General features: G+C 43.6%; 4 protein-coding genes across 6 annotated transcripts in view; 3 read left to right on the top strand and 1 right to left on the bottom strand.

The window, feature by feature from the left end:
- Positions 1 to 21,288, top strand: part of npdc1b (neural proliferation, differentiation and control, 1b) — a 120,126-nt gene extending 98,838 nt beyond the window's left edge. For both annotated transcript variants that reach the window (XM_079689548.1, XM_079689549.1), the window contains exon 10: positions 20,915 to 21,288. In XM_079689548.1, coding sequence (XP_079545674.1) covers positions 20,915 to 21,128 — 214 coding nt within the window. In that variant the 3' untranslated portion in view covers positions 21,129 to 21,288. The remainder of the gene's footprint in view (positions 1 to 20,914) is intronic.
- Positions 1,745 to 5,379, bottom strand: LOC307045154 (alpha-(1,3)-fucosyltransferase 7). The gene is made up of 2 exons (XM_079690687.1): positions 4,314 to 5,379; positions 1,745 to 3,341 (listed from the first exon to the last, which is right to left on the bottom strand). The coding sequence occupies exon 2, from the start codon at positions 3,283 to 3,285 to the stop codon at positions 2,257 to 2,259; it is 1,029 nt and encodes a 342-aa protein (XP_079546813.1). The 5' UTR covers positions 3,286 to 3,341; positions 4,314 to 5,379; the 3' UTR covers positions 1,745 to 2,256.
- An 853-nt stretch (positions 21,289 to 22,141) lies between the features above and the next one.
- abca2 (ATP-binding cassette, sub-family A (ABC1), member 2) overlaps positions 22,142 to 27,489 on the top strand; it is a 422,430-nt gene continuing 417,082 nt past the window's right edge. Inside the window, 1 exon segment of the mRNA XM_079689553.1 lies at positions 22,142 to 22,468. Coding sequence (XP_079545679.1) covers positions 22,403 to 22,468 — 66 coding nt within the window. The 5' untranslated portion in view covers positions 22,142 to 22,402.
- The window catches only part of LOC307044375 (uncharacterized protein), a 41,962-nt gene continuing 41,200 nt past the window's right edge, over positions 26,728 to 27,489 (top strand). For both annotated transcript variants that reach the window (XR_013809615.1, XM_079689547.1), the window contains exon 1: positions 26,728 to 27,162. Coding sequence is in view for 1 of the 2 variants with exons in the window: in XM_079689547.1 (XP_079545673.1) it covers positions 27,024 to 27,162 (139 nt within the window). In the remaining variant the exon portion in view is untranslated. The remainder of the gene's footprint in view (positions 27,163 to 27,489) is intronic.

Here is a 27,489-nt window from a genome sequence, read left to right as displayed (position 1 = left end):
TAAATCTGATTCTTACTTTTACAGATATTAAACATTGTTCAGACCTTGTTTTAGAGGTTTTCTTCACATTTTAACATTAACTAGAGTGTTTGATGTCACAGCTAGAGTGGAGGACAGCTTGAAATTCGCATTCATATTTCTTTTTAAAACTGCCATAATTCCAAAACCCTACATTCTTGAGAGATAATTTATCATGATAAACGTAGGAAAACATCTCGTAGCTTGAAAAATGACAAATAATTAAGCAAAAATAATTAAACAAAGTGCCTCTTGAGGGCATGAAGTGACAAAAACGTTCAACATGTCTCCATTAAAGCCCATTGTAATTTAAGGAAGATATTTCCTCACAGCAGCAGCCGCACACCTTTAGTTAAACTGCAAAAAAGGCCAAATTATTAACCCGAAAGTACACAAAAATTACACTTCAGATACTCAAGGTCCTTGACATGCTTCACGTTTTGAAATTTCACAGATATCTGTTATCGTTCTTCCACAAAACGTTCACATGTAAGAGGTTCATCTCTCATTCAGAACAATGAAGCCTTTGAAGTCTAGGCACCTCGTTAGCTCAACTATAAACACCTGTGTCATGGAACACGATGATGTCATCACTCCAACTGACATGCTCAGAGCAGCAGACTTCAGATAGCAGTGTGAATACAGTCCAGCCGTGAAGACATCTACGGGACAGTTTTGAGATTTCTTCAAATGCCGTTGCCATGGCAACACAATGCTCGCCTTGAAACACGGTTTTCTCTTAACTTCAGTGAAAATACTCGAAACAGTCCAGAACTTCACAGGTTTGGTAACGATGCAGCCATCAACGCATCTAAGCGTAGTATGGGGTGTCATTAAATGCCGTTGCCATGGCGACGGACCACTCGCCATGAAACACGATGTGGCTGTAAGTCCCATCGACACGGTCCAATCGTCCCCCAATCTTCACTTGTTTTTCACCGGTCCATGCCTCAACAGCTCTACGCCAAATCTGAGATCTTGCCATATGCCGTTTCCATGGAAACGCATCCCTCGCCATAAAACATGATGTCGCTATAACTCCTATGAAAATGTTCAAAAAGTGCTCAAACTTCACATGTGTGCTAACAGTCCAGCCGTGAAGACATCTACGGGACAGTTTTGAGATTTCTTCAAATGCCGTTGCCATGGCAACACAATGCTCGCCTTGAAACACGGTTTTCTCATAACTTCAGTGAAACTGCTCCAAACGCCCCAAAACTTCACAGGTTTGGTAACGATGCAGCCATCAACGCATCTAAGCGTATTATGGGGTGTCATCAAATGCCGTTGTCATGGCGACAGATCATTCGCCATCAAGTTAGTTCCGAAGTTTGCGGTTCAAATATTTTGCTGCCAAGCCTTTTCACTTTCTTTTCTTCTCTCATCACACATTCAAGCCCCCAGTGTTAATGTATCATTTCAATCTAAATTATTCACTTTTTTTCTTACACATTACATTTCAACATAGCAGTTTAGCGTCAGATTTTCAGCATAAAGCATTCCCACTAGCAATTTCTTCAGGAATTGCATTCTCTAGTTGTTATTGTACTGCTCTTTTATTGCTCTTATATTACACAAATACATAAACGGGCAAGTAACTAGGCAAGTTTCATATTAGTTCAAATGTTGTTACCATATTCATCTGTCTTGACAACAAGTTTTTACTGAGGTTGGTCAAATCATAGCCTGATATCAAAGCCTTAAAACATTGCAAACATAAAAATAATTGCTGTAAACAATATTTAATATAAATGTATGAAGTGATACACGGAGATGAGATCTACAATCCTCTAATTCTTCAACACAAATTGAATTAAATGTACATTTTGTGCCTATTTTACATATTTATACCAACAATTTCAGAAAACTCTTAATGTAAGTATTCCACTGTGAAAATTCCATGTAAATATTCATCAGATATGTGTTACCCTATTGTCCTGCGGCCCTGAGCAGAAAAACAACAAACAGACGGAGAAATGTGTGCTCCTTATTTACATTTATCAGTAGCCTGAGCTTCTGTGGTTTTAACAAAATAACTAAAGTATTTATGGTTCCCCACAAGTTCCCACTTCCGCTTTTTCGTATAGCTTGTGTTTTGTTCTCTGTTAACCGTAATTGCATGGCTGACACATTTCATCACACACCACAACTGTATGGTATTACCCAATTGCATGAGATAACCAAATATCATAAGCATCCAAATAAAAAAGCGACCTGAAGGCATGAAGAGGTGCAATGTCAGCTGTGAACCCAGCTCTCCAGGTCCTCATACACTCTGCTGGCTGCCAGCCCGGGGAAGTGCACACAGATCTGACACAGCCTCTCTCTCCAGTCAGTGAAGGTCTTTATCCTGTGAGTGTGGTGCCACTGGAAGAACTCCTCGTAGGCTTGCCTGTCTGCAGCCACTTGCTTCAGATAGGCAGCCAGATCTGCTGTATTCTTGAAATCAGCCACATGGATAAAGGAACCAGGGGGGGCCATGGCCTCATAGGTGGCCCTGCTGGGGCCGAGAACGACAGGCACCACCCCTGCTTGGAGAGCGTTCCTCCAGAGCTTCTCACTGATGTAGTCCTTTGCCTCAGAGTTCTCAAAAGACAGGTAAAATGCACACTTTGCAATTGTGGGCAACAGCTTCTTGTTCGAGAGGGGTTTCTTGTTCCACTTGCCGTACACCTGTATGGGGATGTACTTCTTTAGACTTCGGTAAACAGCAGCCCGATCCTGCTGAGGACGGAATCTGCTGACCACCCAGCTGACGAGGCAGGAGCGATTAGGAGCAGCCTGGAAGCTCTGTGCATCCCCCCCAAGCACGGTCTTTCCGTAGGGGATGTATATGTCAGCATCACGTCTGTAGCTCATCGTCCAGTTGAAGATGCCGGAGAGAGGAGTGAGGTTTGGATTGTTGACAGGGGGCTCCATGGACAGCCATACCCAGTGCTGGGAGGCTGGGCGGTCCAGGTGCAGGGGCAGCGCCGACAATCCTTCTTTCAGCTCCTGGTGATGGAAGACAACCACATCAGCAGTGGAGAAGGTGGAGGTGTTATCAGTGAGGAAACAGCGACGGATGTTGTACATCTCGAGGCATTTGTCTCCATCAAGCCTGTAGGAGCGGCCAAAAGGCCAGCGCCACAGCAGGATGCTGATGTTTCTCTGAGGGACAGCTGGCTGAGGGTCCTGCAGGTAGAGGGTCGGGTCCAAGAAGATGTAACAAAGCAGGGCTGAGAGGGAGCTGAGGACCAGGAGGGCTCGGCATCCAGATCTCTTCATGGCAGCCAGCCGGGTGTGTTTCAGGTCAACAGGCCACTGCTTACTGGTATGCAACTCTTAGAAAGGAAGGAAGGGTAGATCTGAGGTATATAAGGCTTTTATATTTTCACATCAGCGCATGATCTGCAGAGGGCAGGATGTATAACACAAAATATTTCCTACTGTGGGAAAATTGAATATCTTTGTGTCAGAGGGCTCAGAGGTTCATTTCAAGTGAGTTTGCATCAGAAACATAACAAACCCCTATACAGGCTTGGGGAGTAATGGATCACATGTAACGGGATTACGTAATAAAGATACAAAAAATAAGTAACTGTATTCCCCTTACAGTTACATTAAGAAAAGACGCAGTCAGATTTCAGTTACATTTTTAATTACTATTACTTTTTTCTATGGACTGGGTGGACAACTGATTTATTAAAACAAACATACTGTTTGCTTTAAATTCATATATTAAACTAAAACACTTTTTGTAAGTCTAGCCTGGATTTAAGAGGACACATTTTCTATCCTAAATATCTTGGTTTATTCTTTTCTAAGGTCACATTGTTCTGTTCGCGTACATAATACACTCAAGCCAAAACATCTTATAGATATGTCTCTCTATTTGATTTATTTGCATTGCGTTTGATGTTGACGTAATCCAAAAACTGACAGAAAGTAATTAGCATTAACATGTTACAGGTGACTAATAATCATAAAGGGTTACAATTGTTTAAGTTACCCTTCCATCCCTGCACTTATCATCAAGTTTGTCTCTAATATGATCGAACAACTCTTGCGTAACGTTTGAAGAAATCTTCAATTGTGTCTGTCTTCCTCTCAGTTTCTTCAGTAAGTTCTGCTTCTGTCCGCTTTTTAGGATTTCATCATACTATTTCACATATATTTCCTGTAAGATCTTATTTTTGAACAGTTTCCTCTACCCTGAGGACAAAGCCGGTATTCAGTATTTAATTAAATGTCGATATCAGCAGGTGGATTAGAAGGACAATAAAATCGAGGGTGGCTGAGTTCTTGGCACTTACCTGCTGCCGTGCAGCTCGGTCCGACTCAACACATTCTTAATATAAAGGAAATCCCGCCTCCCTCAAATTTCTGACACATGTCTTGCTTGATACACACACACAGCTCCGAAAGGCAGGGGTGACGGGTGTGAGCAGCAACCAACCAAAACAAATCATCAAATTATGACATAATTTCAAATCGATGAGTTTTAATGACTTTATTTTCTTACAAAAGGAATTATTATATACATTTTCACTTCAGACTCTTGGTGGGTACATTGCATTTGGGTGTGTTTAATCGGATCTGGTTAGGTGGGAAACAGGGTGGTAAAGAAGGGTGCCACACAACCACCGTGTTTCACACAAGTGTTAAACTGCTCATGCATCTGCTGTTTGCAGAATGAGCTCTGCCAGCAGCGAGTCACACTCACATGTGTGATTTTCATTTTGAAACCACAAGCTGGTGTTCCTCTTCCTGTTCTTGTAACTCTGCAGAGGAAAGGGGCCCATGGTGACAGAGATCCTGTGGGCACTAACCACATCATAACCGTTTCAAACTTTATTGGCAAATGCACAGTAGCTACAGTGTAGAAATGTCAAAGGAAATTAAGTCCCAGGCTCCTCCAACAATGCAACATAATATATATAAAATATATGACAATAAAACTAATTGAAATAGTGCAAGAAGAAACATAGTAAAATACAATAGTGCCAGATTATGTTGCAAGATCAATGCATGTAATGCAGATGACTATACAATAAGCAAAATAGTGCAGAGAATGTTGGAAGTGACCAAGAAAATGCAGAGTCTAAATATTGTACTTACATGTAAATAGAATAAGAGGAACAAGAATTGAATGTAAAATGTAATGCTGTACAATAAAACAAAAATATTGTTAATCACAGTGATAACGATTAAGATAAATACGTTTAAAATGCAAACAGATGAATGCTTTAGGACAGGGGTGGCCAACCAGTCAGAGGTTGAGAGCCAAACATGTCCCCCCACCTCTCTCTCTTTTGCTCTCAGCCTTGCTGCCAGCTCCCTCACTCTCTTCCTCTATCTCTCACACATACAAAATGAAAATGTAAACACACACACACACACACACACACACACACACACACACACACACACACACACACACACACACACACACACACACACCCTCACAGACATATGTATTAAGTGTGTGTGTGTGTGTGTGTGTGTGTGTGTGTGTGTGTGTGTGTGTGTGTGTGTGTGTGTGTGTGTGTGTGTGTGTGTGTGTGTGTGTGTGTGTGTGTGTGTGTGTGTGTGTGTGTGTGTGTGTGTGTGTGTGTGTGTGTGAGAACCGCTCTTAAAAAAATAATAATCTAGATGCTTCAGTAATGAACAACTACAGGCCCATATCAAACCTGCCATTTCTAGGTAAAATCCTTGAAAAAGTTGTTTTTCAACAGTTGAATAATTTCTTGCATTTAAATAACTGTTTCGATGCGTTCCAGTCAGGCTTTCGTCCAAACCACAGCATTGAGACTGCTCTTGTAAAGGTCTTCAATGACATCCACTTAAACACAGACAGTGGCAGAACTTCAGTGTTAGGATTAAAGTTTTTCTCGATTGCTAACACACTAAAATGATACATAAAGCACAATTACTTTAACTGACACTCAAAGAGCAAAACATCGGCTCAAATCTCCAAAACTCTAAACACGTTTTCAGCTTTTCACACAGTTTGCAAATCAACATGGCACTTTTTGCAAACCACTGCACACGTTTCTCCACATAAGACACAGGAATCTGACATAAAGTCACGTGTTGGCAGGTTTAAAACACTGATATTCAAAACGCCTCACACATGGACCAATGATCAAGAAACACGTTCCACCTGACCAAACACCTGATGGCATAATTGTTGGTTCATCAATCAGGATGTTAGCACTATAAAAAGACCACAGGTAGTTTTTAATATTTTAAAGTAAAATGCTTCAATCTGGTGCACTTTGAGCAGAATGACTAGATCTAGGGGCGTACAACTCTAAAACACCCATATGAAAACGATCGGTTTGAATTTTAATAATCAAATAAGTATGTGAACATAACAAATAACCTACCATAGCCAATAGCAAATAAATGTAACATATTTTATTTTTGTTGTTCATTCATATCTTACCTAGTTAACATTTATTCATTGATGCATATTTAATATCTCCAGTTTTAAACGATATTTTTGGCTTACTGTCCTCTATAGTATGAATAGAGAGGCGAAGTCCCTCCCTTTCCAGGGGACCTCCATGGGACCTTATTACGGAAAAGTTATGCATTGAAGTCAATGGAGAGAGAAAACGTATCTTTCGATCCCGTTTGAATTGTGCCACGAATTACACATATGATGTTTGTCAATTTAAAAGATGATTTTACAAGTCAAAAAAATAAAAATGTGTCGTAAAACTAAGAAGTAACACATTTTTTTGTGTGAAACCGCTCAATGAACTACATCTCCCATCTCGCACCACACACCAAGATGGCCGTCACGTTGGCACATTTCACTTCTTTCTTTCAGAATGAGGCGGAAAGTATTAGCAGAGGTGAAAATCACTACAAGTCTGGCCATGTTGAGAGCTGTACATACACACAAGGGGAGCTAGTCAGTTCCGTAAGAGCCAGCATACGGGACCGGGATTTGTAGTCTTTCTAGTTGCGTATTTTTCATAATCTTGTATTTCAACAGTTTTATGACAAACTGTGACTTTTTTGACATGGAAATTATTATTTAAGATTGACAAACATCATATGTGTAATTCGTGGCACAATTCAAACGGGATCGAAAGATAATCTTTCTCTCTCTCCATTGACTTCAATAAATACTTTTTCTGAAATAAGTTCCCATGAGTCCCACCGGAAGGGGAGGGACTTCGCCTCTCTATTGGAATGATTTCAAACCTGTTATTTATCCTAATAATTATAAAGGTGTACCTTGGAAATAATTGTTTACATAAATTGTGACCAAACCGTTTGAGACCCATTGAGATAACTTAGACTAAAGTGAACTATCTAAACACTCAAGAGTTCTTTACCTCACTGAGCTGTAGTTATCAGCCTCAATCCAACAACAATCCGCTGTACCGATGCGTGCCCTCTCTCTCTCTTGCTCGCTCGGAAGCTCTGTCTCACTTTGACTGTGAGCTGCGGGCGCCTGATAAGTCAACATCCCCCACTTTCATCACTTACAGCGCACATCGTACAAGGCAAATGCAAAATGTTGCCGGCCCGGGGTGCAAAGGGTGTTTACTTTATTCAATCATTAATGTAAATGTATTACATCAAGGGCAGAAAATTGGGCAGAATATAAAAATAAAATAAATGTTTTCTTTTTTATTAATTTTGTTTTTCTCCCAGCGCAGCGCCCCTTCAGATCTGGCGCCCTAGGCGACCGCCTAGTTTGCCAGTGCCTAGGGCCGGCCCTGCAGGTGATTACTTTCTTACAGCAACAATGGAAGCCAACATGGAAGCAAGAGGAAGAGGAAGAGCTGGGCTGAGAGTGAGAGGAGGAGGAAGAGGTGGGGTGAGAGTGAGAGGAGGAAGAATGAGAGGTAGAGGTAGAGCTGGAGGGAGAGGACGTGGACAAAGCAGAGTACTCTCTAATGAAATGAAATGTTAACAACCATGGTTTGACGATGAGAGGCTGGACAGAGGGTTCAGCCTAATCTAAGCCGATTTACTGTTGCCTCTGTAATCCGGACACTTAGACTTGAAAACAGGTTAGTTACCAGTTTTTAGCTCTGCATAATTCATGATATATCAGTGCTTATATCTGTTGTGTGAAACGTATTTACTTCCTTACTGTAATTGAATTGTTGCATACTATAACTGTACACAAATCCTGCACAATTTACTGTGGTAGACTTACTTTTATGCAACACAGACCAACCACTATATCTTTTTTGTTTATCTGAAGGACTGAGAAAAGAAGAGGTGCAGGTGGAAGGCTAGGATTTTCAATGAGGCACAGGCAGCAGCGGTTACAAACTGGGTTTTGGCAAACAATGCCATCACACTTAGAGAGATCCGAAGCATAGTAACTGTCAAGTTTCCTGGGCTTTTTGTGTGTATTCCCCACTTGAAAGGGATGAGGCGTCTACCGGACTTTGGGAACAGGATTTCACTCCAGTGACACAGCTTCTTTTCAATACTTTTTATTTTGATTTGCAAGTTCACTTTATGCAGTCACTTTATGCAGGTGAAAAACCTTTGAAAACAAAAGAGAACATTTTAGAATTTGTAAATAAAGCAGATTCTTTCTACTTGACTTTTTTCTGGAAATGTTGACAAATCGAATGAATTATTATTTTTAAACAAGAAACTATTATGTCCTCCTTTAACAGAGGTATTCAATGAATAAAATAAGACTTCACTATTAATGCTTCGACTAAACAAATGAAATCTTTATAAGACCATATTTATTTCTGAAACAAGAAAGCTTCTTTCTAAGCTAAATAAACAGCGCGTCTAAGCTCTGAATGTGCCGCACAATTAACGCACCACATTGAAAACCACACAAACAATGCTGCGCAGCGCAAACAATTTAACAGAACATGATGGATGGATGGATGGATGGATGGATGGATGGATGGATGTGAATCGGTAGAAAAAGCCTCTCGTCTACACGCTTCCGTCTACGAGGATCGTACACAGCTACTATTTAAACCCTTCTTGAGGATGCAGCACTGGGCTCTGTAATTAGGGTGATTACACCCAGCTTGCCAGAGGAGGCAGGACTGCCTGCGATCATTACACCTGTTGTCTATCCTATTAATTGGTGGTTTGTCTTTACAGTTTTTCTCGATTGCTAACACACTTCTTTTTTTTTAATTGCTCAGTTTATCAGAACACTAAACACAATTCACAAAACCACTCACCCAAAGTGCAAAACACCTAATTTCTCCTGCTAAATTAAGAAATGCACTCAAAACTACATAAACACTGACCAAATGCAAACTTTTGCACCAAATATAACACACTTCATTCATAATACTAGATGGTTTGACCACCCAACTACACACTGCTGAGCATAATCTAAAGCACTTTCATCTGTTATGAGCTGTGCTCTGTACATAGAGGTTTCTGCAGAGAAAGATTGCTCGATTATACAGAAATACAGTAAATGAAGAAATACAAATTAGTTGTTCAAAGAAGTCACATTTTATTCAAAAATAACATTGTGCAACATGCATCCAGGGCACATAGTTACTATGCTTCTGATCTCTCTAAGTGTGATGCATTGTTTGCCAAAACCCAGTTTGTAACTGCTGCTTCTATTTCGTATATGGCTTCGCCCTCTAAGGCTATCGCTATTGGGTAATCCCCCTGCGCACCCGCGCAGCACTTCAACACTTGTAGTCCACGCCCACCCTCGGGCTTCCTTCCCGTATAAATAGGAAGGAGGCCCGACAATCTGCTCCCTCTTTTCTTCAGCAAACCACGGCAGTTACTGAAGCACAGAACCATTAAACATCATGAGCAACAACTGCGTCCTAAATTGTCCCTCATGTGGCTCAGGATATATCATGAGCTATGACCAGCACGCAATGTACGAATCCTGCCTGGGGCCAGAGCACGCGGACGCGGGAGGCTCTCAGCCAGCAGGTCGCTTGCTCACATTGTGCCCGTCTCCCATCAGCCGACAGGAAGCGAAGAGCGGAAGCTCTAGCTGCTGCGGCCGACGAGGACGATTGGCCCGTGCAGGAGCACGTGGACGGCAGCATGTCCCTGGAGCCGAGTGCCGGGCAGGAGTCGGACGACTCCTACCCCGTCTCCCTCCATGGTTCACCGTGCGGTTCTCCCCTCCCTCCTCTCCCCCGGACGGGGAGACAGAGTCGGAGCAGGGGGCTGGTTTGGCGGCCGAGCATGCGGTCCCCTTCTCCGTCGCCACAGGACGGCGCCCTACGTTGAGCTCCCCCAGAGAGTATGTCGCCCGCCAGGCCGACCGGGGTGCACCAGTGTGCCTTTCAGGCGGCTGCAAATATCATCGCGCTGCACTCCAACCCGGTGGTGACACTGGTAGAGCGGTCCACCACAGAGGCAGAGGAAATCAGCAAGCGGCACGGCGCTTACTCTGTGCGCGTCCGTCGCTGTCTCCCAGGCGAGGATTTCCGCGTGGGTGACACAGATCCAGCACCACCTCTGGCTGCAGCAGGCGTCTGTTACGGAGACGGCCAGAAAAGTGCTACTGGACGCTCCAATCAGCCCGTATGGGCTGTTAGGACCACAGTTCCACGCCATGGTGGGGCCATGAAGACGGCCGCGGAACAGGCGGACAGCATTCGCCAGCATGGCAGCTGGCTCCAGTCTGCTGAGCGCCCACAGCGGCACCAACGCCCGCAGCAGCCGCGGCGTCCACGCCGGCCACAGGAGGCCGCAAGCGGAGAGACGCCCACAGCAACCGCCTCGGCGTCAGACTCGCCCTTCGGCGGCTGCAAGGGCTCCGTCCAACGTCTCCGCTCCCCCGCCACCCCAGAGACAGGGTCTCCCGGCGGCGAGTCAAAGGGGAGTAAGGCTCCCCCGCTCCTGGTCTGCTCCGCGAGAGCCTCCGAGGAAGCAGAGCCAGGAATTAAGCCGGCTGCCACTAATCTGTTGATTAAGTAGACAGCAGGGCTCGCTGCAGAAGCCTGCTGGTTTTAACCTATCGGTTAATAAAAGCTTGCGGCATTCCTCCGTCCGAGATACGCCTCATACACACGGTCATAATAACCCATGAGCGCCGTTATAACGCCTCATGAGGACAGCACTGCACACACCTCCACTCATCCCCTGAGCGTGTACACGCCTCATGATGACAGCCGGAGTGAAACGCAGCGTGTGGAGGCTTCCTCGCAGCCCTTTCACCTCACGGGCAGCGGCGGCGAGGGCAATGGCTTGGCTCGTTACCATAACGACCATTACAGCACATCACAGAGAAGCCAGAACGGGGGAATGAGCAGTGAGTGTCCCCAGCGGCAGCGCCCGCAGCGCCACGGTGCCTAGGGCTTGCTGCAGAAGCCTGCTGGTTTTAACCTGTCGGTTAATAAACTGCAGAGCTCGCTAATTAAGCCGGCTGCCACTAATCTTTTGATTAGTATACAGCGGGGCTCGCTGCAGAAGCCTGGTTTTAACCTGTTGGTTAATAAACTAGAGAGCTCGCGGCATTCCTCTCTCCGAGATACGCCTCGTACACACGGCCTTAATAAACCCATGAGCGCCATTAACGCCTCATGTGGGCAGCACTGCACACACCTCCATCCATCTCCTGAGCGTGTACACGCTTCATGATGAGAGTCGGAGTGAGAAGCAGCGTGTGGAGGCCCCCGCACAGCCCTTTCGGTCCAAGCACACCTTGGGTTGACTCACGGGCAGCGGCGGCAGGGGCTCTGGCGTGGCTCGTCACCATGACGACCAAAAACAAATCTCGAGCACGTGCGCCCGCTCTTAGAGTGTTTCTCAGAGTGGCAGCGCGTGTGTCTGATGGACAGATGGATGAGCAGGCTGATCAGCAGAGGATACGTCCAGCAGTTCGCCTCTCCCCCCCCCCCCCCCCCCCCCACAGTTCAATGGGATACAGGAAACACTCCTGTCCTCCCAGAAGCTATCTTGCGCTCCAATCCGAGCTGCTGGAACTCCTGTTGAAAGACGATATTTCCAGGGTTCCTCAAAGGGAGGAAAATCAGGGGTTTTCACTCCCGTTATTTTTCTAATCCCGAAAAAGACTGGGGGAATGAGACATCCTCGATCTGTCAGTATTCCACATGCTGACGATCAAACAGGTGCTGGAATGTGTTCACCAGGAAGACTGGTTCACTTCCCCCTGAAGGATGCATACTTCCACGTACCCATCATCCCAAAACACAGGAAATTCCTGCGTTTTCTCATTCCAGGGAATATCAGACCAGACAATAGTCTGCCGTTCGGATATTTCCTGGCTCCTCGCATTTGTGTAGAGAAGGCTGGAGCCACTCCACAGAGGAGGGATGAGAGTGTGTTTCCTCTGGACGACCTGCTATTTGCTGGCTCGCTCCAGGGAGGAAGTCGCTTTACAGACGGTACATCTCGTATCGCATCTGTCAAAGCCTGGGTTTCATAATAAATTGGAAGAAGAGCTGTCCTCTTCCCTCTCAGACTATCGTTATCTGGGAGTGGAGTTAAACTCAGCCTGCATGAGAGCGCGGTTCTCGCAGCAGCGAGTGGAGGAACTGACAGCTCTCCTCCGGCGTGTCACAACCCACACAGCCCTCTCCGTGACGCAGCTGCTCTGCGTTGGCGTCAGCTGGTCACGTGATGATCCCCTTGGGTCTCTTTCAACAGGGGGACACTCCAGAGGTGGTTCATTCGCTGCAGAAGCCTGCTGTTTTTAACCTATTGGTTTATAAACTGCAGAGCTCGCGGAATTCCTCTGTCCCAGATATGCCTCCTACAATGGTCATAATAACCCACGAGCAACGTTATAACGCCTCGTGTGGACAGCATGCACACACCTCTCATTCCCTGGGCGTGTACGCGCCTCATGATGAGAGACGGAGTGAAATGCAGCGTGTGGAAACTCCCTCGCAGCCCTTTTTGCCTCACGGGCAGCGGCGGTGATGGCGTGGCTCGTCACCATTACGGCACATCACAGAGAAGCCTCTCCCCCCCAGCAGTTCCATGGGATACAAGAAACACTCCTGTCATCCCAGGAACAATGTCTTGCGCGGTTTTTACTCCGCTATTTTTCTAAATCTCGGAAAAAACCGGGGGAGTCGCCCCGATGCTGTACAATCAATGTGTTGATTCGCACAGACAACAGGCCACGGCTATGGAAGCAGCCTACCTCAATCGCCAGGGAGGAGTACGATCTGCGCAGCTTCTGAACGCAGCCAGGCGGCTGCTGTTCTGGGCGCGCACACACGTTGCTCTCATCAGAGCAATTTATATTCCCGGCGAATTGAACAGAGGGGCTCGCAGAGTGCAGCAGCCGTGTTATGCGAGGAGTACGGAGACTCAGACTTGTGTCACGCGCACTGGCGCCTCAGTGGGATTTGGCTTTGGTGTTACGCGCACTAAGCAAAGCCCCATTTGAACCTTTAGACCAGGTTCCCCTTAAACTGTTGTCAACCAAAGTAGTATTACTTTTGGCTCTATCAGCGAAAAGGGTGAGTGATTTGTCTGCTCTCTCTGTGGCTCCGTCATGCCTCCGGATCCAAGGAGATGGCAGTTCAGCTGTTTGACGCCCTAACCCGGCTTTTATGCCAAAGGTCATCACAAGCTCTTTTAGAGTCGAGAGTGATCTCCTTGGATGGCTTCTTTGCCCCTGCTCACAGGTCGGAGGAAGAAGCCGCGTCTCATCTCCTCTGTCCTGTGCGCGCGCTGTCCTGCTAGTGGCGCGCACGGCTGCCTTGCGCCATTCTCAGCGCCTGTTTGTGCACTATAGACAGCGCTCGATCGGGCAACCTCTGTCTGCACAACGGCTGTCACACTGGCTGTGTCACAGGCGTATGTCTCCTCTGGGGTGGATCTCCCGGAGAACATCAATGCGCACTCCACCAGAGGAATGTCCACCTCCACGGCTTTGCACGGAGGAATGTCAGTGGAAGACATTTGCACTGCTGCATCTTGGTCTTCCCCCTGTTCATTTATTCAATTGTATTTGAGGGATGTCTCCCATTCCTCTCTGACACACCCTGTACGGAGTGTCTTGTCAGAGTGAGTGACGTCAGGGATCCAGCTGTGCGCCGCTCTCCTGCCTCTCGGCACGCGGAGAGCGGCCCTTTTTCCCTCTAATGAGAGGGATGTTTCCTTTTTTTCCTCTGACACATTTTGTACGGAGTGTCTTGTCAGAGTGAGTGACGTCAGGGATCCAGCCGTGCGCTCTCCTGCCTGTCTACACGCAGAGAGCTGCTGTTCCCCCTCTTTTTTTTACTGGGCAAAGTGTGACCTTCGTCTCTACTTTTCACAGCGGCCGGTATGTTCCCAGCCTTCACCCCGTCGGGAAGATAGGCATGTTTTGCTATGTTCCAGGGACGGTGATGCGCCATTACGCATGGCACAACAGGCATGGGGTGTTATTGAGCAGGTGTGTCTGTGCTTCTAGTGCCGGGCGGACCCAGTGGGGCGCAGACTACATCATGCTTCGCCCTTAACCCAATAGCGATAGCCTTAGAGGGCGAAGCCATATACGAAATAGAACTGAGGTTACCTACTGTAACCCCAGCTTCTATGAGTAAATGGCGCAGCCCTCTAAGCGCTGGGCCCCACTGGCTCTACGAATAGCTGAAGAAAAGTTATTTTGTATGGGAGCAGATTGTCGGGCCTCCTTCCTATTTATACCTGAAGGAAGCCCGAAGGTGGGGCCCACCTTGCGGGTGGGCGTAGACTACAAGTGTTTCAGTGCTGCGCGGGTGCGCAGGGGGATTACCCAATAGCGATAGCCTTAGAGGGCTACGCCATTTACTCATAGAAGCTGGGGTTACAGTAGGTAACCTCAGTTCCTGTGCCTCATTGAAAATCCTTAGCCTTCCACCTACACCTCTTTGTTTCTCAAAGATATAGTGGTTGGTCAGTGTCTGTGTTGCATCACAGTAAATTGCGCAGGATTGTTGTACAGTTATAGTATGCAACATGCCAACAATTAACAGTAATACGTAAATACGTTTCACACAACAGATTTAAGCAGTGATATATCATGAATTATGCAGAGCTAAAAACTGGTAACTAACCTGTTTTCAAGTCTAAGTGTCCGGATTACAGAGGCAACAGTAAATCGGCTTAGATTAGGCTGAACCCTCTGCCCAGCCTCTCATCGTCAAACCATGGTTGTTAACATTTCATTTCATTAGAGAGTATTCTTCTTTGTCCACGTCCTTTCCCTCCACCTCTACCTCTACCTCTCATTCTTCCTCCTCTCACTCTCACCCACCTCTTCCTCCTCCTCTCACTCTCAGCACAGCTCTTCCTCTTCCTCTTCCTCTTGCTTCCATGTTGGCTTCCATTGTTGCTGTAAGAAAGTACTCACGGCATCTATTGCACGTCTGTCCGTCCTGGGAGAGGGATCCCTCCTCTGTTGCTCTCCCTGAGGTTTCTCCCATTTTTCCCTTTAAACTGGGTTTTCTCTGGAAGTTTTTCCTTGTACGATGTGAGGGTCTAAGGACAGAGGGTGTCGTATTGTCATACTGATATTCTGTACAAACTGTGAAGTCCACTGAGACAAATGTAACATTTGTGATATTGGGCTATATAAATAAACATTCATTCATTCACTCACCTGTGGTCTTTTTATAGTGCTAACATCCTGATTAATGAGCCAACAATTATGCTGTCAGGTGGAACATGTTTCTTGATCATTGGTCCATGTGGCATTTTGAATATCAGTGTTTTAAACCAGCTAACACGTGAATTCATGGAAATGCCTGTGTCTTACGTGGAGAAATGTGTGCAGTGGTTTGCAAAAAGTGCCATGTTAATTTGCAAATTGAGTGAAAAGCTGAAAACGTGTTTAGAGTTTTGGAGATTTGAGCCGATGTTTTGCTCTTTGAGTGTCAGTTAAAATAATTGTGCTTTATGCATAATTTTAGTGTGTTAGCAATCGAGAAAAACTGTAAATGAAACATATTTGTAGCGTTTATGATTTAAATTCTGAATAAAGTTGAGATATTTTGTTATTCTATGTATCCATATCTATTAATATTCGACTACTTGTAATCTGTTTTTTATTTTATATTTACAGTTTTTCTCGATTGCTAACACACTAAAATTCTACATCAAGCACAATTATTTTAACTGACACTCAAAGAGCAAAACATCGGCTCAAATCTCAAAACTCTAAACACGTTTTCAGCTTTTCACACAATTTGCAAATCAACATGACATTTTTTGCAAACCAGTGCACACGTTTCTCCACATAAGACACAGGAATCTGACATAAAGTCACGTGTTGGCAGGTTTAAAGCACTGATATTCAAAATGCCTCACACATGGACCAATGATCAAGAAACACGTTCCACCTGACCAAACACCTGATAGCATAATTGTTGGCTCATCAATCAGGATGTTAGCACTATGGAAAGATCCACAGGTGAGTACTTTCTTACAGCAAGAATGGAAGCCAACATGGAAGCAAGAGCAAGAGGAAGAGGAAGAGCTGGGCTGAGAGTGAGAGGATGTCACAGTCTGCTCCCTCACTCACCTATTTTTTTCCTCCATGCTTTTATCTTCAGTAGACTGGACTAGTGTAATGGTGTCTTCACAGGTCTCACTAAAACATCTATTAGAAAGCTGCAGCTGATTCAGAACGCTGCTGCTCGAGTCCTCACTAACACTAAGAAAGTGGATCACATCACTTCTGTTCTGAAATCTTTACCCTGGCTTCCTGTGTGTCAAAGAATAGATTTCAAAATACTGCTGCTGGTTTATAAAGCTTTGAATGGTTTAGGCTCAAAATACATTTCTGACCTCCTGCTAAATTATGAACCATCCAGATCTCTCAGGTCTTCAGGGAATGGTCAGCTTTCTGTCCCCAGAGTCAGAACTAAACATAGTACTCTGGCCTGCTCTCCATTCCCCATTCACGCCTCCGCACCTTCGGGGACCGTGCCTTCAGTGTCGCTGCCCCCACCCTCTGGAACTCCCTCCCTGCAGAAATCCGCAACGCCCCTTCTCTCAACATCTTCAAATCAACCCTTAAAACTCATTTGCTCAACATCGCCTTCCAACAATAACTCACTCCCCCCCCACTTACACTTCCATTTCTGCCCCCTGTTTCATGTTTATGTTTTTTTTTTTTATGTTTTATGTCTTGTCCTTGTATGTTTCTTTGTAAAGCGACCTTGAGGTTATGAAAGGCGCTATATAAATTCAAGTTATTATTATTATTATTATTATTATGGTAAAGCAGCGTTCAGTTATTATGCTCCAAATATCTGGAACAAACTCCCAGAAACCTGCAGGTCCGCTGCAACTCTGACTACTTTAAATCCAGGCTGAAGACTTTTCTTTTTGCTGATGCTTTTAATTGAGGTATTCATATCTTACACTGCACTGTTACTTTTATCCATTTATTTTTTCTTTTAATGTTTATTTTATTATCTTTGCTTTTTAATGACTGATTTTAAATGAGGGGCTCTGAGGGGGCTGCAGCACCCCCATCGGCGAGGCTCCACCAGCACCCGCACAGACATGGACAGGGTATTTTCTGTGTTAGAGTTGTACTCGCTACAGGGTGTACTTTGAGGGTTTGTGACCTTGCAGGCTGTTTACATGCATAAAAACCTTCATAACACACAAGGGTAATAACCGGAAAAGCATAACATGGGACCTTTAAGACAAGAGGCCAGTTATTATCAACAATTAACATTGTGTGCACATTCTCACACACACACAAACAATATGTTTTTATCGTACTATGCAAGTTGCTTCTTTGAACTTAGTGAGACTTCTGGCATTCCTTGCCTTGAACAATCCATTTCAGATATGGCTTGTATTCCGTTGTGGCCACTCGAAGCAATTATTTCACGTGTGTCAGTCGGAACAGATCGATGCTTGGATTTCACGTGTTTCAGGGTAGAAAACACAGACTCACATAGTATGTTGACGTATGTTGACCCAAACATCGATAGTAGATTGAGCGCAGCCCGTTTGACATTTGAATATTTTTCCATTTGCACAGTTTTTCAGAATGGTCCCTTCCCTCAGATAAGGATTAAATCGGTCTTCTTCAAAAAGTTCAATCATTTCTAATTCGGCTGCTGCCTCATCTGTGACAAGCGCAGCTTTCAAACAGTCCGTCTCAGCACCAAAAGGGTCCATGAGGAACGTAATATGTGGCCTTTTCAGCCGTAGACCATGGAACTGGGTCGCAACGTTTTTTTGCAGGTTTTCAACCAATGCTGCATATCAGGCTGTTTTTCAGGGTGGCGCAGGTGGATTTTCCGCTTGCTTTTAGAAGAGAGGGGAAATGCACTACTCCTCCCTTTTGAAGGTGTGTCTGGAACAGTTTCAGTTTGTTTACAATCAAAATAAGATGTGCTGTCATGCTCTCATACTGACACCACACACACACACACACACATAACCAAACAAACACACACACATAACCAAACACAAATACAATTCGATATGAACTGAGGAGCCGCATGAGACTGGACAAAGAGCCGAATGCGGCTTGAGAGCCACGGGTTGGCCACGCCTGCTTTAGGCCTATGGTATGAAACTGTCCCTGAGTCTGGTGGTTTTAGTCCGGATGCTGCGGTACCGCCTGCCAGACGACAGCAGACAGAACAGTTTGTTGCTGGGTTGATGGGGGTCTTTGACAATCCTGAGCCGCTGGGAGTAGAGGTCCTTCATGGATGGCAGCTCCGTCCTGATGACGGTCGTGTCGTCAGCAAACTTCACAATGGTGTTGGAGCTGTGTGTGGCCACGCACTCGTGTGTGAACAGGGAGTAAGGAGAGTGCTGAGCCCTGTGTTGAGGATCAGGGTGGAGGATGTGATATTTTCCACCCGCACTGCCTGGGATCTGCCCATCAGGAAGTTCAGGATCCAATAACAGAGGGCGCTGCTGAGTTACTAAGGGAGGCTGTTGCTCAGTGGGAAAGTGCGTTGATCTTCAAACCAGAGCACAAATGAACTTCAACCCAAGTTACTCCTGTAGGGATTGCCCACAGTATGGCCTCATACTTTTGTGTTCTGTTACCTGTCGGTTTTCCGTTTCCTTGAACCCTGTTGCCTGGCTGCCTGGCTCTAACTTGTCCTCGGACTTATGACAGTAAGTCGTCTTTTTTGGATAACTTTGACTGTTTGGACTGCCTTCACACATTTGACCTTTGCCCGCCTTATGACATTGTGGCATTTGAATGTTTTATCTTACTTAGAAAGGTTCATAAAGGAGTGGAATAACCCCAGAAGTATCTAAGTGGCAGCCATAGTAAGATTCCTTTAAATTATATTAATATGCTATAGGAAATGTGCGTCAATGCTTCTTATCTACTTTAGCAAAGATAAAAGCATCCTTTACCTAATGACAGATGATAATGCCGTCACACAATTCCTTGCGGCTGCCCCATGGCAGACCCTCGTCAGTTATTACTTCCAGCACATGATTTAGTGGCGCAGTTACTGTAGATCTGATCAAATAACTTGACTGCTTCATGCCTGCATATGGGTCCTTGCTGCCTGAATTCAGCACCATGACTCAGCTAAATGTATATAATAATCAACAGTTGATCATTTGGAGATAAAAAAATTGTTAAATTATATAAAAAGACATGAGTGGGGAACATATTGGGTTTTTCATTCTCCTTGTGTGTGGCAGCTGTGGCTGTGAGATGTTACCCCAAGATGCTCCTGATGGCATGGCCAACGGTGTGTGAATGTTAGCTTCCTCAAGATTTGGCACACTGCTTTGTATGAATGAGGTGTCAATGGGTGAATGATGACTTCTAACAGGGGCCGATGCCCCCGTAACACTGACCAGGGACCCCCCTGTGGCCCCCCTTCAAAAAAAAGGTTACAATATTACGATTTATTGGAACTAAATCAAATCAGAGACCCGGATGTACAGTGGAGATTAAACTGTTCATTACCTTATAAAAGCAAATACTGTTTATGTTTTTTAATGAAATTGTCACTTGAGAGTGTTGAGAGCTACAGCTCTCCATAGAGTCTCTTGAATGATCAGCATACATTTCAAGCTGTACTTTATTTATATATATTTTAAGGGATTTTTACAGAAATATATTTTTTGTCATAATTTGTCCGCAGCTCATTCTGTTAAAAATAAAAATAAAAATCGTGAGAAAACCTTATCGTCAATTTAAAATCGTGAATCGTATCGAATCGTGAGTTGAGTATATCGTTACATCCTTAGGGGTTCACGAATATTGGATGAAGCACTAAATAAACAAAGCCCATTTACCATTCTAGTTTCTCACCCACAGAATACACTTTTTTTTTTTTTTCTTTACTTATTTGCAAATGTGCAATACTTGTAAAATAACAGCTTAATATATACAGCATTATGATCATCATTTTGGACTTCTGGTTGCTCTGTAGAATCGTTTTATTTTGTTTAGGCTAGAGGAAATGTAATTATATTGACATCATTAACAACCTTGCTCACCTTTTATGACTCCATGAACAGATTATAACAGATCCATGTGTGTACATGTTAAAGGCCCTCAGTGCTAAGAAATTACGTTAAAAAACATCACACTACCACAAACAGTTTTTTTAGCCATTTCTGTTCAGCCATTTGGTGTTCTTTCTCGTGTGATCATTTTGGTTCTCTTTTTGGCGCTACATCTTTTTTATGGATGTATTGTGTCTCTTTTGGTGACACTTTCCAAGTTAAGCCCAGTGGGGCCCCTCAACTTTTTAGGTTAGGACCTTGGGCAATCTTATATTATAAATAAGAATCCATCCTCTGACAGACGTTTTACTTTAGTAACTTAAAGCTTTGACCATTATAATAATTGCATAGAGTCCCTCCAAGTGTACATAATGAAACAAAACTTATTCCAGTCATAATCCAAACCAGAACAATAACGTTTTCACCTTTCTTTCTACAGGACAGCAACATATGTAGAAATACACAACATTGTTTCGGTATTAACCCTCCAATAATCGTTGTGCTCCCATAGATCTCTACTACAGATACAGTATGACCAGACATCCACAGCATTCATCAAGAAGGACATCTGTTGCTGTGCGGCCATGACGGAAATAATTCCCCAATGGCTCTTACCACCTGCAAGTCTTTCTTGTTCATCAAGCAATGAAAATATGTTTAAGATCCCAATCAAAAGTTTATGCTTCCGAGAAAATGTGTTGAAGATGTATACAAAGTGCAGCTAATTGTAGTCCAATATAAAAATGTTTTTTATCGTTTTGAATGCAAAGTAAATAACATTACAATGGTGTGTATAAATGAGCAAAAATTACTGCAAAAGTGGTGGTTGGATTTGATTGAGAGAACTCTTCATTATTTTTGAAATAAAAATGAGTGCATTCTGTGCCAACGAAATGAAAAGCAGTGATCTATATTTAATCTGGTCTGTTGTCTATGTAAAGAGGTGTGAAGGAGTGATTTCAGTATCAAACAGAGCAAACACTGTACTTAATATAGAAAAAGTGAAAACAGTAAAAATAATAAATACAAACACTATAGTCTGTTCAAACATTTCTGATAGTAGCTCCATCGGGGGGCTTAGACTGGTCACCAGAGGTGGAAGAAGTAGGCTACTAACATCCTTTACTTGAGTAGAAGTTAAAATATAACGATCTTATAATAGCCTACTGCATTACAAGTAAAAGTCCTGAATGGAAAATGTTCCTTGAGTAGATGTACAGTTACAGTAAATGTATCGTCAAACATATAATTAGGCTTTTCTCTTATAACGATATAATTCAGCTTTTATCACCAACCAATAGCTACATGTCATGTCATTTTAATGTTGGAGTTTGTCAATCTTAAACCACATATATATTTTTTAAATACTTAGTAGCCTGGATTAGTTATGTCATAACAGCGTCATCATCTGGGTTTGTATGTAAAAAGTAACTTTGAGTGTTGGAGTTTTAGGTACTTTTTTGCCTCAAAAATGTAGTGGTGCACAAGTATAACCAAGCTCAATTGGAAGCTAAAATATAAGTAGGCTATGTCAAAATCATACTTCACTACAGTAGCCTACTTGAGTAATGTTCTTCGTTACATCCACCACTGCACGTTACTTTTAAAGGCATGCTATGATCACTGTCACAACGGCTTCCTTTAAGGCGATTACACTAAAACTGACACCAAACTGATTTTATTTTTTAGGGCCAGGGCGGAAGTGGCCTTTTCCTGACTGCAGTAACTTCACGTCAGGCTGTGTCCACTTGTTTCCTGCTCCGGAGGATGACAGGCGGAACGCGAAGCACCTTTAGAGGCCGCCACTAGCTAATGAAACATTTCTTCTAACCGCTTAGTATCTTTAAAAAGCCACACATGCGAGCACCATTCCAGGTTCGGATGGAAGGCGAGTGAACGGGATAGAAATCCCCCGGTTCTTTAAAACAGTCATAAGCCCCCTTCGGCACCGTTATGCTGATTTGGTCCATTTAACGACAGCCTGAAGCATAGGTGGAACATGGGATTCCTGCACCAGCTCCATCTCCTGCTGTGGAAGAACATCTCTCTGAAGAGGAGGGGGCCGGTAAGACCTGCATGTGTTCACAGATGGTGAAATGTTCTGAGGGAGTGAACTGGTTCGTGAAGCAGACGGCAGATTAAGCCCGCACCGCTTCCCGATTCCCCGCAGCGGTATGGGAGCTAAGGCTACAGCCCTGGGCTCCACCGAGGTTCCCGAGTAACCCGCAGTGAGGGGCTGTGGCGGGGGTGTAAGCGCAGGTTCGCGGTGTGTGAAGAAGCTGTGTTCTCTGTGTGTGTGTCCGTACTGTCTAACAGGTTGTTGTCTGGTGAGCAGCGCTGTGCAAACTCAGTGTGTGTGTATTAGAGTCAATGTGAGCAAACACACACATATCTGCAGGGAGTGTTGTCATAATGTAATCATGTTTTTATAATAATATATAATAATATAAAGTATAATTCATACCCAGATGCAAAATGGCCTGATCATGTCGTAATCATGGGATTACAGGACAAAATAATATCAAATGGAGTTAGCCTATCCATACCAATCTCAATACATGTATAACCAGCTATTTCTGGAAACCACATATTAGTATCCTATCATCCTATTTATGGAAGAACATTAGTTATTGTTATTGTCAGATGGCAAAGTCCTTTTTTGTTTTGAGAAATAACTACCTTATGACATCATCTTGAAAAGCCTGTGGTGTATTTCACTGATTCAATTTTGCATTTCGACAAAGTTCGGTGATTTGTAAAGGTTCCATGTCATGGCCATTTCTACTGATCATATTTCCATTGTTGAGGTTTACTAGAATAGATTTATATTGTGCAATTTTCCAAACTCACATTGGTTTCTCATACAGCATCTCTGTATAGTATGTGTATTCACTCTCTGTCCTAAACGGCTTGTTGGAGCTCCTGCCCTCCCCTCCATGTGAGCCCAGTGTGCTCTGATTTGTCGGGACGTTGCGAGGCTCGTTGCTGCTGCGAGCTGCTGCGAAGAGCAGACAGGTTTCTGGGTCGGCGATACAGCGAGAACAAGCGAAACTCATCCTGAGCACACAATAACACTCACAGCCGAAGTAAAAACAATAAGTGTGGCTTGATATTTAGTAAGAAAAAGGTTTATAACGCTGTGAGCATGGGTCTGCAGAGAGCATTTCTCTGCAATCCCAACTCCTCTATTACCAACCAGGGAGCTCCATGCAAGTCAATGGGGACTCCCTGTTAGTTAGCCAAGGGATCCTGGTTTGTGAGGTGCTCCGTGGCTTTGGTCCATTTGGGCCATCCGGTCATTTGTTGTTGATTTGGGTGTTCACACGTCACAGAACCCAGGAAGCAAACAATGGAAAGAGAGAAATCTCCAACGAGGCGTTCTGGGGCAGCATAGACAGGTCTTTTCTGTGTTAGAGTTTTACTCGCTACAGGGTGTACTTTGAGGGTTTGTGACTCTGCAGACCGTTTACATGCAGAAAAAGCTACATAACACACAAGGGGACGGGTAATAACCGGAAAAGCATGACATGGGACCTTTAAGATACCGGTTTAAAACGAACAGGGAACATTGGAGTCTGAGGTACCCCTGCCTTTAGTCTGCATTACATTCCATGACATGTTATATAATAGCTGACACTTTTATCTACGTGTCTATGCTGTAGACATGACTACCTGAGCAATTCGTCTTGTTTTTTGGACCTAAAAGAGGTTATATCTAGATGAGAGGGTGGACTGCTAGCTAGCTAACTTGCTCAGCAAGGCGTGAATAAGTAATGCAGCAGTGCATCCTATTTTATAAAAGATTAAGGTGGACCTTTATAGATCCCCCTATAGGGCAGGGGTCTGCAACCTTTACGACCAAAGGAGTCATTTTGCCGACTCTTTGTCTAGAGCCACAAAACATATTTTATAGCTTGATAGCTTATAAAGTTATATTGTTATACCATAGATAAAAACTACAGTTTGTTGCATTTATTATAACATTATAAGTGTTCGCATGTTATTGGTATTTCTTCACCTCTAATAATAAACAAAGAACTCTTAAGAGAATAAAAAAGAATACACTGGTACCTGTAGGCCTACTTAATAAATTAAACACAGCACTTGGGGCGCCCTCTGCACATTTGAAGAAAAATAAATCATTAAAATGTGCCCACTTTGAAATAAATAAAACATATAGCTGCACCCTAAAAAGAGTAAACATAAGCAACGGGCCAGTTTGGATTTCATTATAACTGAAGATCGTCAGCTGTCTTTCTCTTCGGTTTTATTCCTCCAACACGTTGCAGCTGCAGCAATTAACCGCCGCACCTAAACATAAACACAGCAACCTCAGCTCAGGGACTTAAATAAATAATATTTTCAAAATAATATAGCCTAATAAATGATAGAAGTCTTACCAGTGATTTCTGTATCTGAATATCGCTGCAGATATTTTCTATATCGGGGCTGTAAGATGTGAATTTGATCTTTACACTGCAGGCTGTCATCTGCAGGTCGGGAGCGATTTTTGGACTTGTAGTTCATGTAGTTCATGCTTGAGAAAATCTGCTCGTAGGAGTAGGTTGACCCGAAGGTGGACAATACTACAAAAGCATACTTCTTCATGTTCAAATAAGTGTTGGGAATGGCATTCCATGTTTCAAACACAAGTTTGTTGCGTTTGGGGAGGTCAACAATATTGCTCCATTTGTGCTATTGAGCAGTTCAGCCTTCTGACGGGCGACATCTTCCAGATCTGCTTTCAGGCTTTTGGACTTGGACACCCAAATGTTTTTATCAGCTATGTCGGCAATTTCAATTTCCAGATCGGGTTGACTTACTGTTGTGAAAGCCGACATGTTCAGACAGGATGGGTCAATGTCCAGGGGTGTGACGGGAAAGGATATTGTGTTTTTTCCTTCCTGAACTGCCTGAATCTTCCCCAAATGCAGTTTGCATTGCGATAATTGCACTCTGTATATACTCACAATTTACAGTATGTGCTTATGTTTTTCTTTACATTTTTCTAATGTACAGATGAAGTGATTCATTTCATACAGTTTGAAACGCGAGGGCCGTGATTGGTACGTGATCTGCCCTCGCTCAAGGGAAAACCTCCAGCTTGACTTGAGACCGCCCCCGTGATAGATAAATGTAATTATAATGAAGCCAGCTGCAATGGATCATTGATCCACCAGGGGGTGCAGTGGGTTTCCACACTGGAGCTCATGTGAAATAAAGTCAGATACAGTACGCTGGATGTACAGCGGAACTTTGTTAAGATCCATATGTCACGGATATCATACTCTGTGCTAAATAAGAGACATGTAATCATTTACAAAACATCACCATGTTGTTATTTAACAAAATAATTTTGTTATTCGAAAAAAACGAACGGGAGGAAATGCAGCCCGGCTCTCGATTTTTAATCCTAATTTAATCATCATCTTCACCACGATCATTTATGTTTATGTTCGCCGAATTGACATGAAATCACTGACACATATGAATATACTGTATTCAACTTCATTAAAAGGTTATTAACGTGCCTAAACTCAGTAATTCACCAAAAATATGTATATTTTAATGGAGCTTCGTCGGTCGATCAGGATCCCAAAGTGTAGCGGAGGGATCCTCATCTGGATGAAGGGTGTTATTTTCCCCATAAGGAACAAGTCGCTGCAAATTATCCCGCTTATTACACGGCCACATTCTCAACAAAGTAACGACATGACTCCCAATATTAATTTAAATGCTTTTATCGATTTAGAAAATGTTTTTATTGATTTAAAAAATAGTTGTATGTATTGATTTAAATTGACATGCATCCGCTAAGAAAAATAGTCCGTTGTTACAGTTTTTTAAACAGTCTGAATGAAACGGCAGCTCTCAGCTGTGTATTTACACAACTAATGGCCCATCAACCACAGCTCTCTCCCCCCCTCCCCCCCTGATCTTTCTTCTCCAGCAGCTAAATTAACAGTAGGTTACTCTGAGTGACCATAGACTGTATGTGACAAGCTTACAGTTAGTGAGGTAACAACACCATCAAAGCTGGTTGGTTGAAAGCCATACGGGAGGTAAAAATAACTAGAATAATTGTGATTTATTTATTGTGGATTTTAGCAGTCAGATAAACTAAAGCAGCAGTGTTAATAATAACAGAAACGCCAAAGAGTCACATCTAATAGAAATATATAAAAGCATTTATTTTAAATTGTGTAGTAGTCAGTTTATAATTTTGGCAGCACTGTTGAGAATTTTGAAAATGTATTTTCATGCCTCTGTGCAAGGCTTAAGTCTTTTTATCTTTATAGCCACATGCAGGGTTCGTACGGGTGCTTGAAATCCTTGAAAATGCTTGAAATTTGACGTGGTGTTTTCAAGGTTGGGAAAGTGCTTGAATTTTGGGAATGGTGCTTGAATTTGGGATAAAGTGCTTGAAAATGTAAATGCTTTACTTCGCTTTTTAGATTAAAAGAAAATAAAGAAGTCGGAGCCAGCTTAATTGCTTCGCTTTTACATAAAACAGCTCCGCTCCGGCCTTCCCGCGCTATGTGCGCAACCTGCAAGTGTTTTTGTTAGGTGTGTGTGACCTGGGCATTCTGATAAGTGATAGATGACAGTATGCCAGGAGGATGCCGTTTCAACGAGCGTTGGCTAGCAGAAGACAAATACAAGCCATGGATAAGACGAGGTTCAAGCCCACGAGTAGCCTCCTGCAAAGTTTGCAAAAAATAACGATGGGAGAGTCGGCGCTGACGAGCCACATGAAAGGTACGCCGTAGTAGAGCATTTTAGATTAGGCTAACGTTCCATGTTACGTTTGTTTAAGCTAACGTTAGCAAGCTGAATGAGGGATAATAATTGCAGGGGACAATCATTTCAGAGGAGCGTACCTATGTTATGTGCGTTACAGTCGCCATTCTTTGGTGTTCAGAGGATTGATGAAGCACTCACTTGTAATTCAACCCAGTCTCACGGCATTTTGTGTTATAGTCACAAAATATAATCTATTGATTCGACACAGAACGATTTTAAAAGCAATGTATTTCTACTGGTAGTATGTTTCGTGCCTAAACCAAATGTGACTTGCTCTATCGA

The sequence above is a fragment of the Notothenia rossii genome, assembly GCF_949606895.1.
Source record: "Notothenia rossii genome assembly, chromosome: 6".
In the NCBI taxonomy this organism is placed as follows: Eukaryota; Metazoa; Chordata; class Actinopteri; order Perciformes; family Nototheniidae; genus Notothenia; species Notothenia rossii.
Note: the sequence above shows the minus strand (reverse complement) of the source record. Positions and strands in the feature narration are given on the sequence as shown.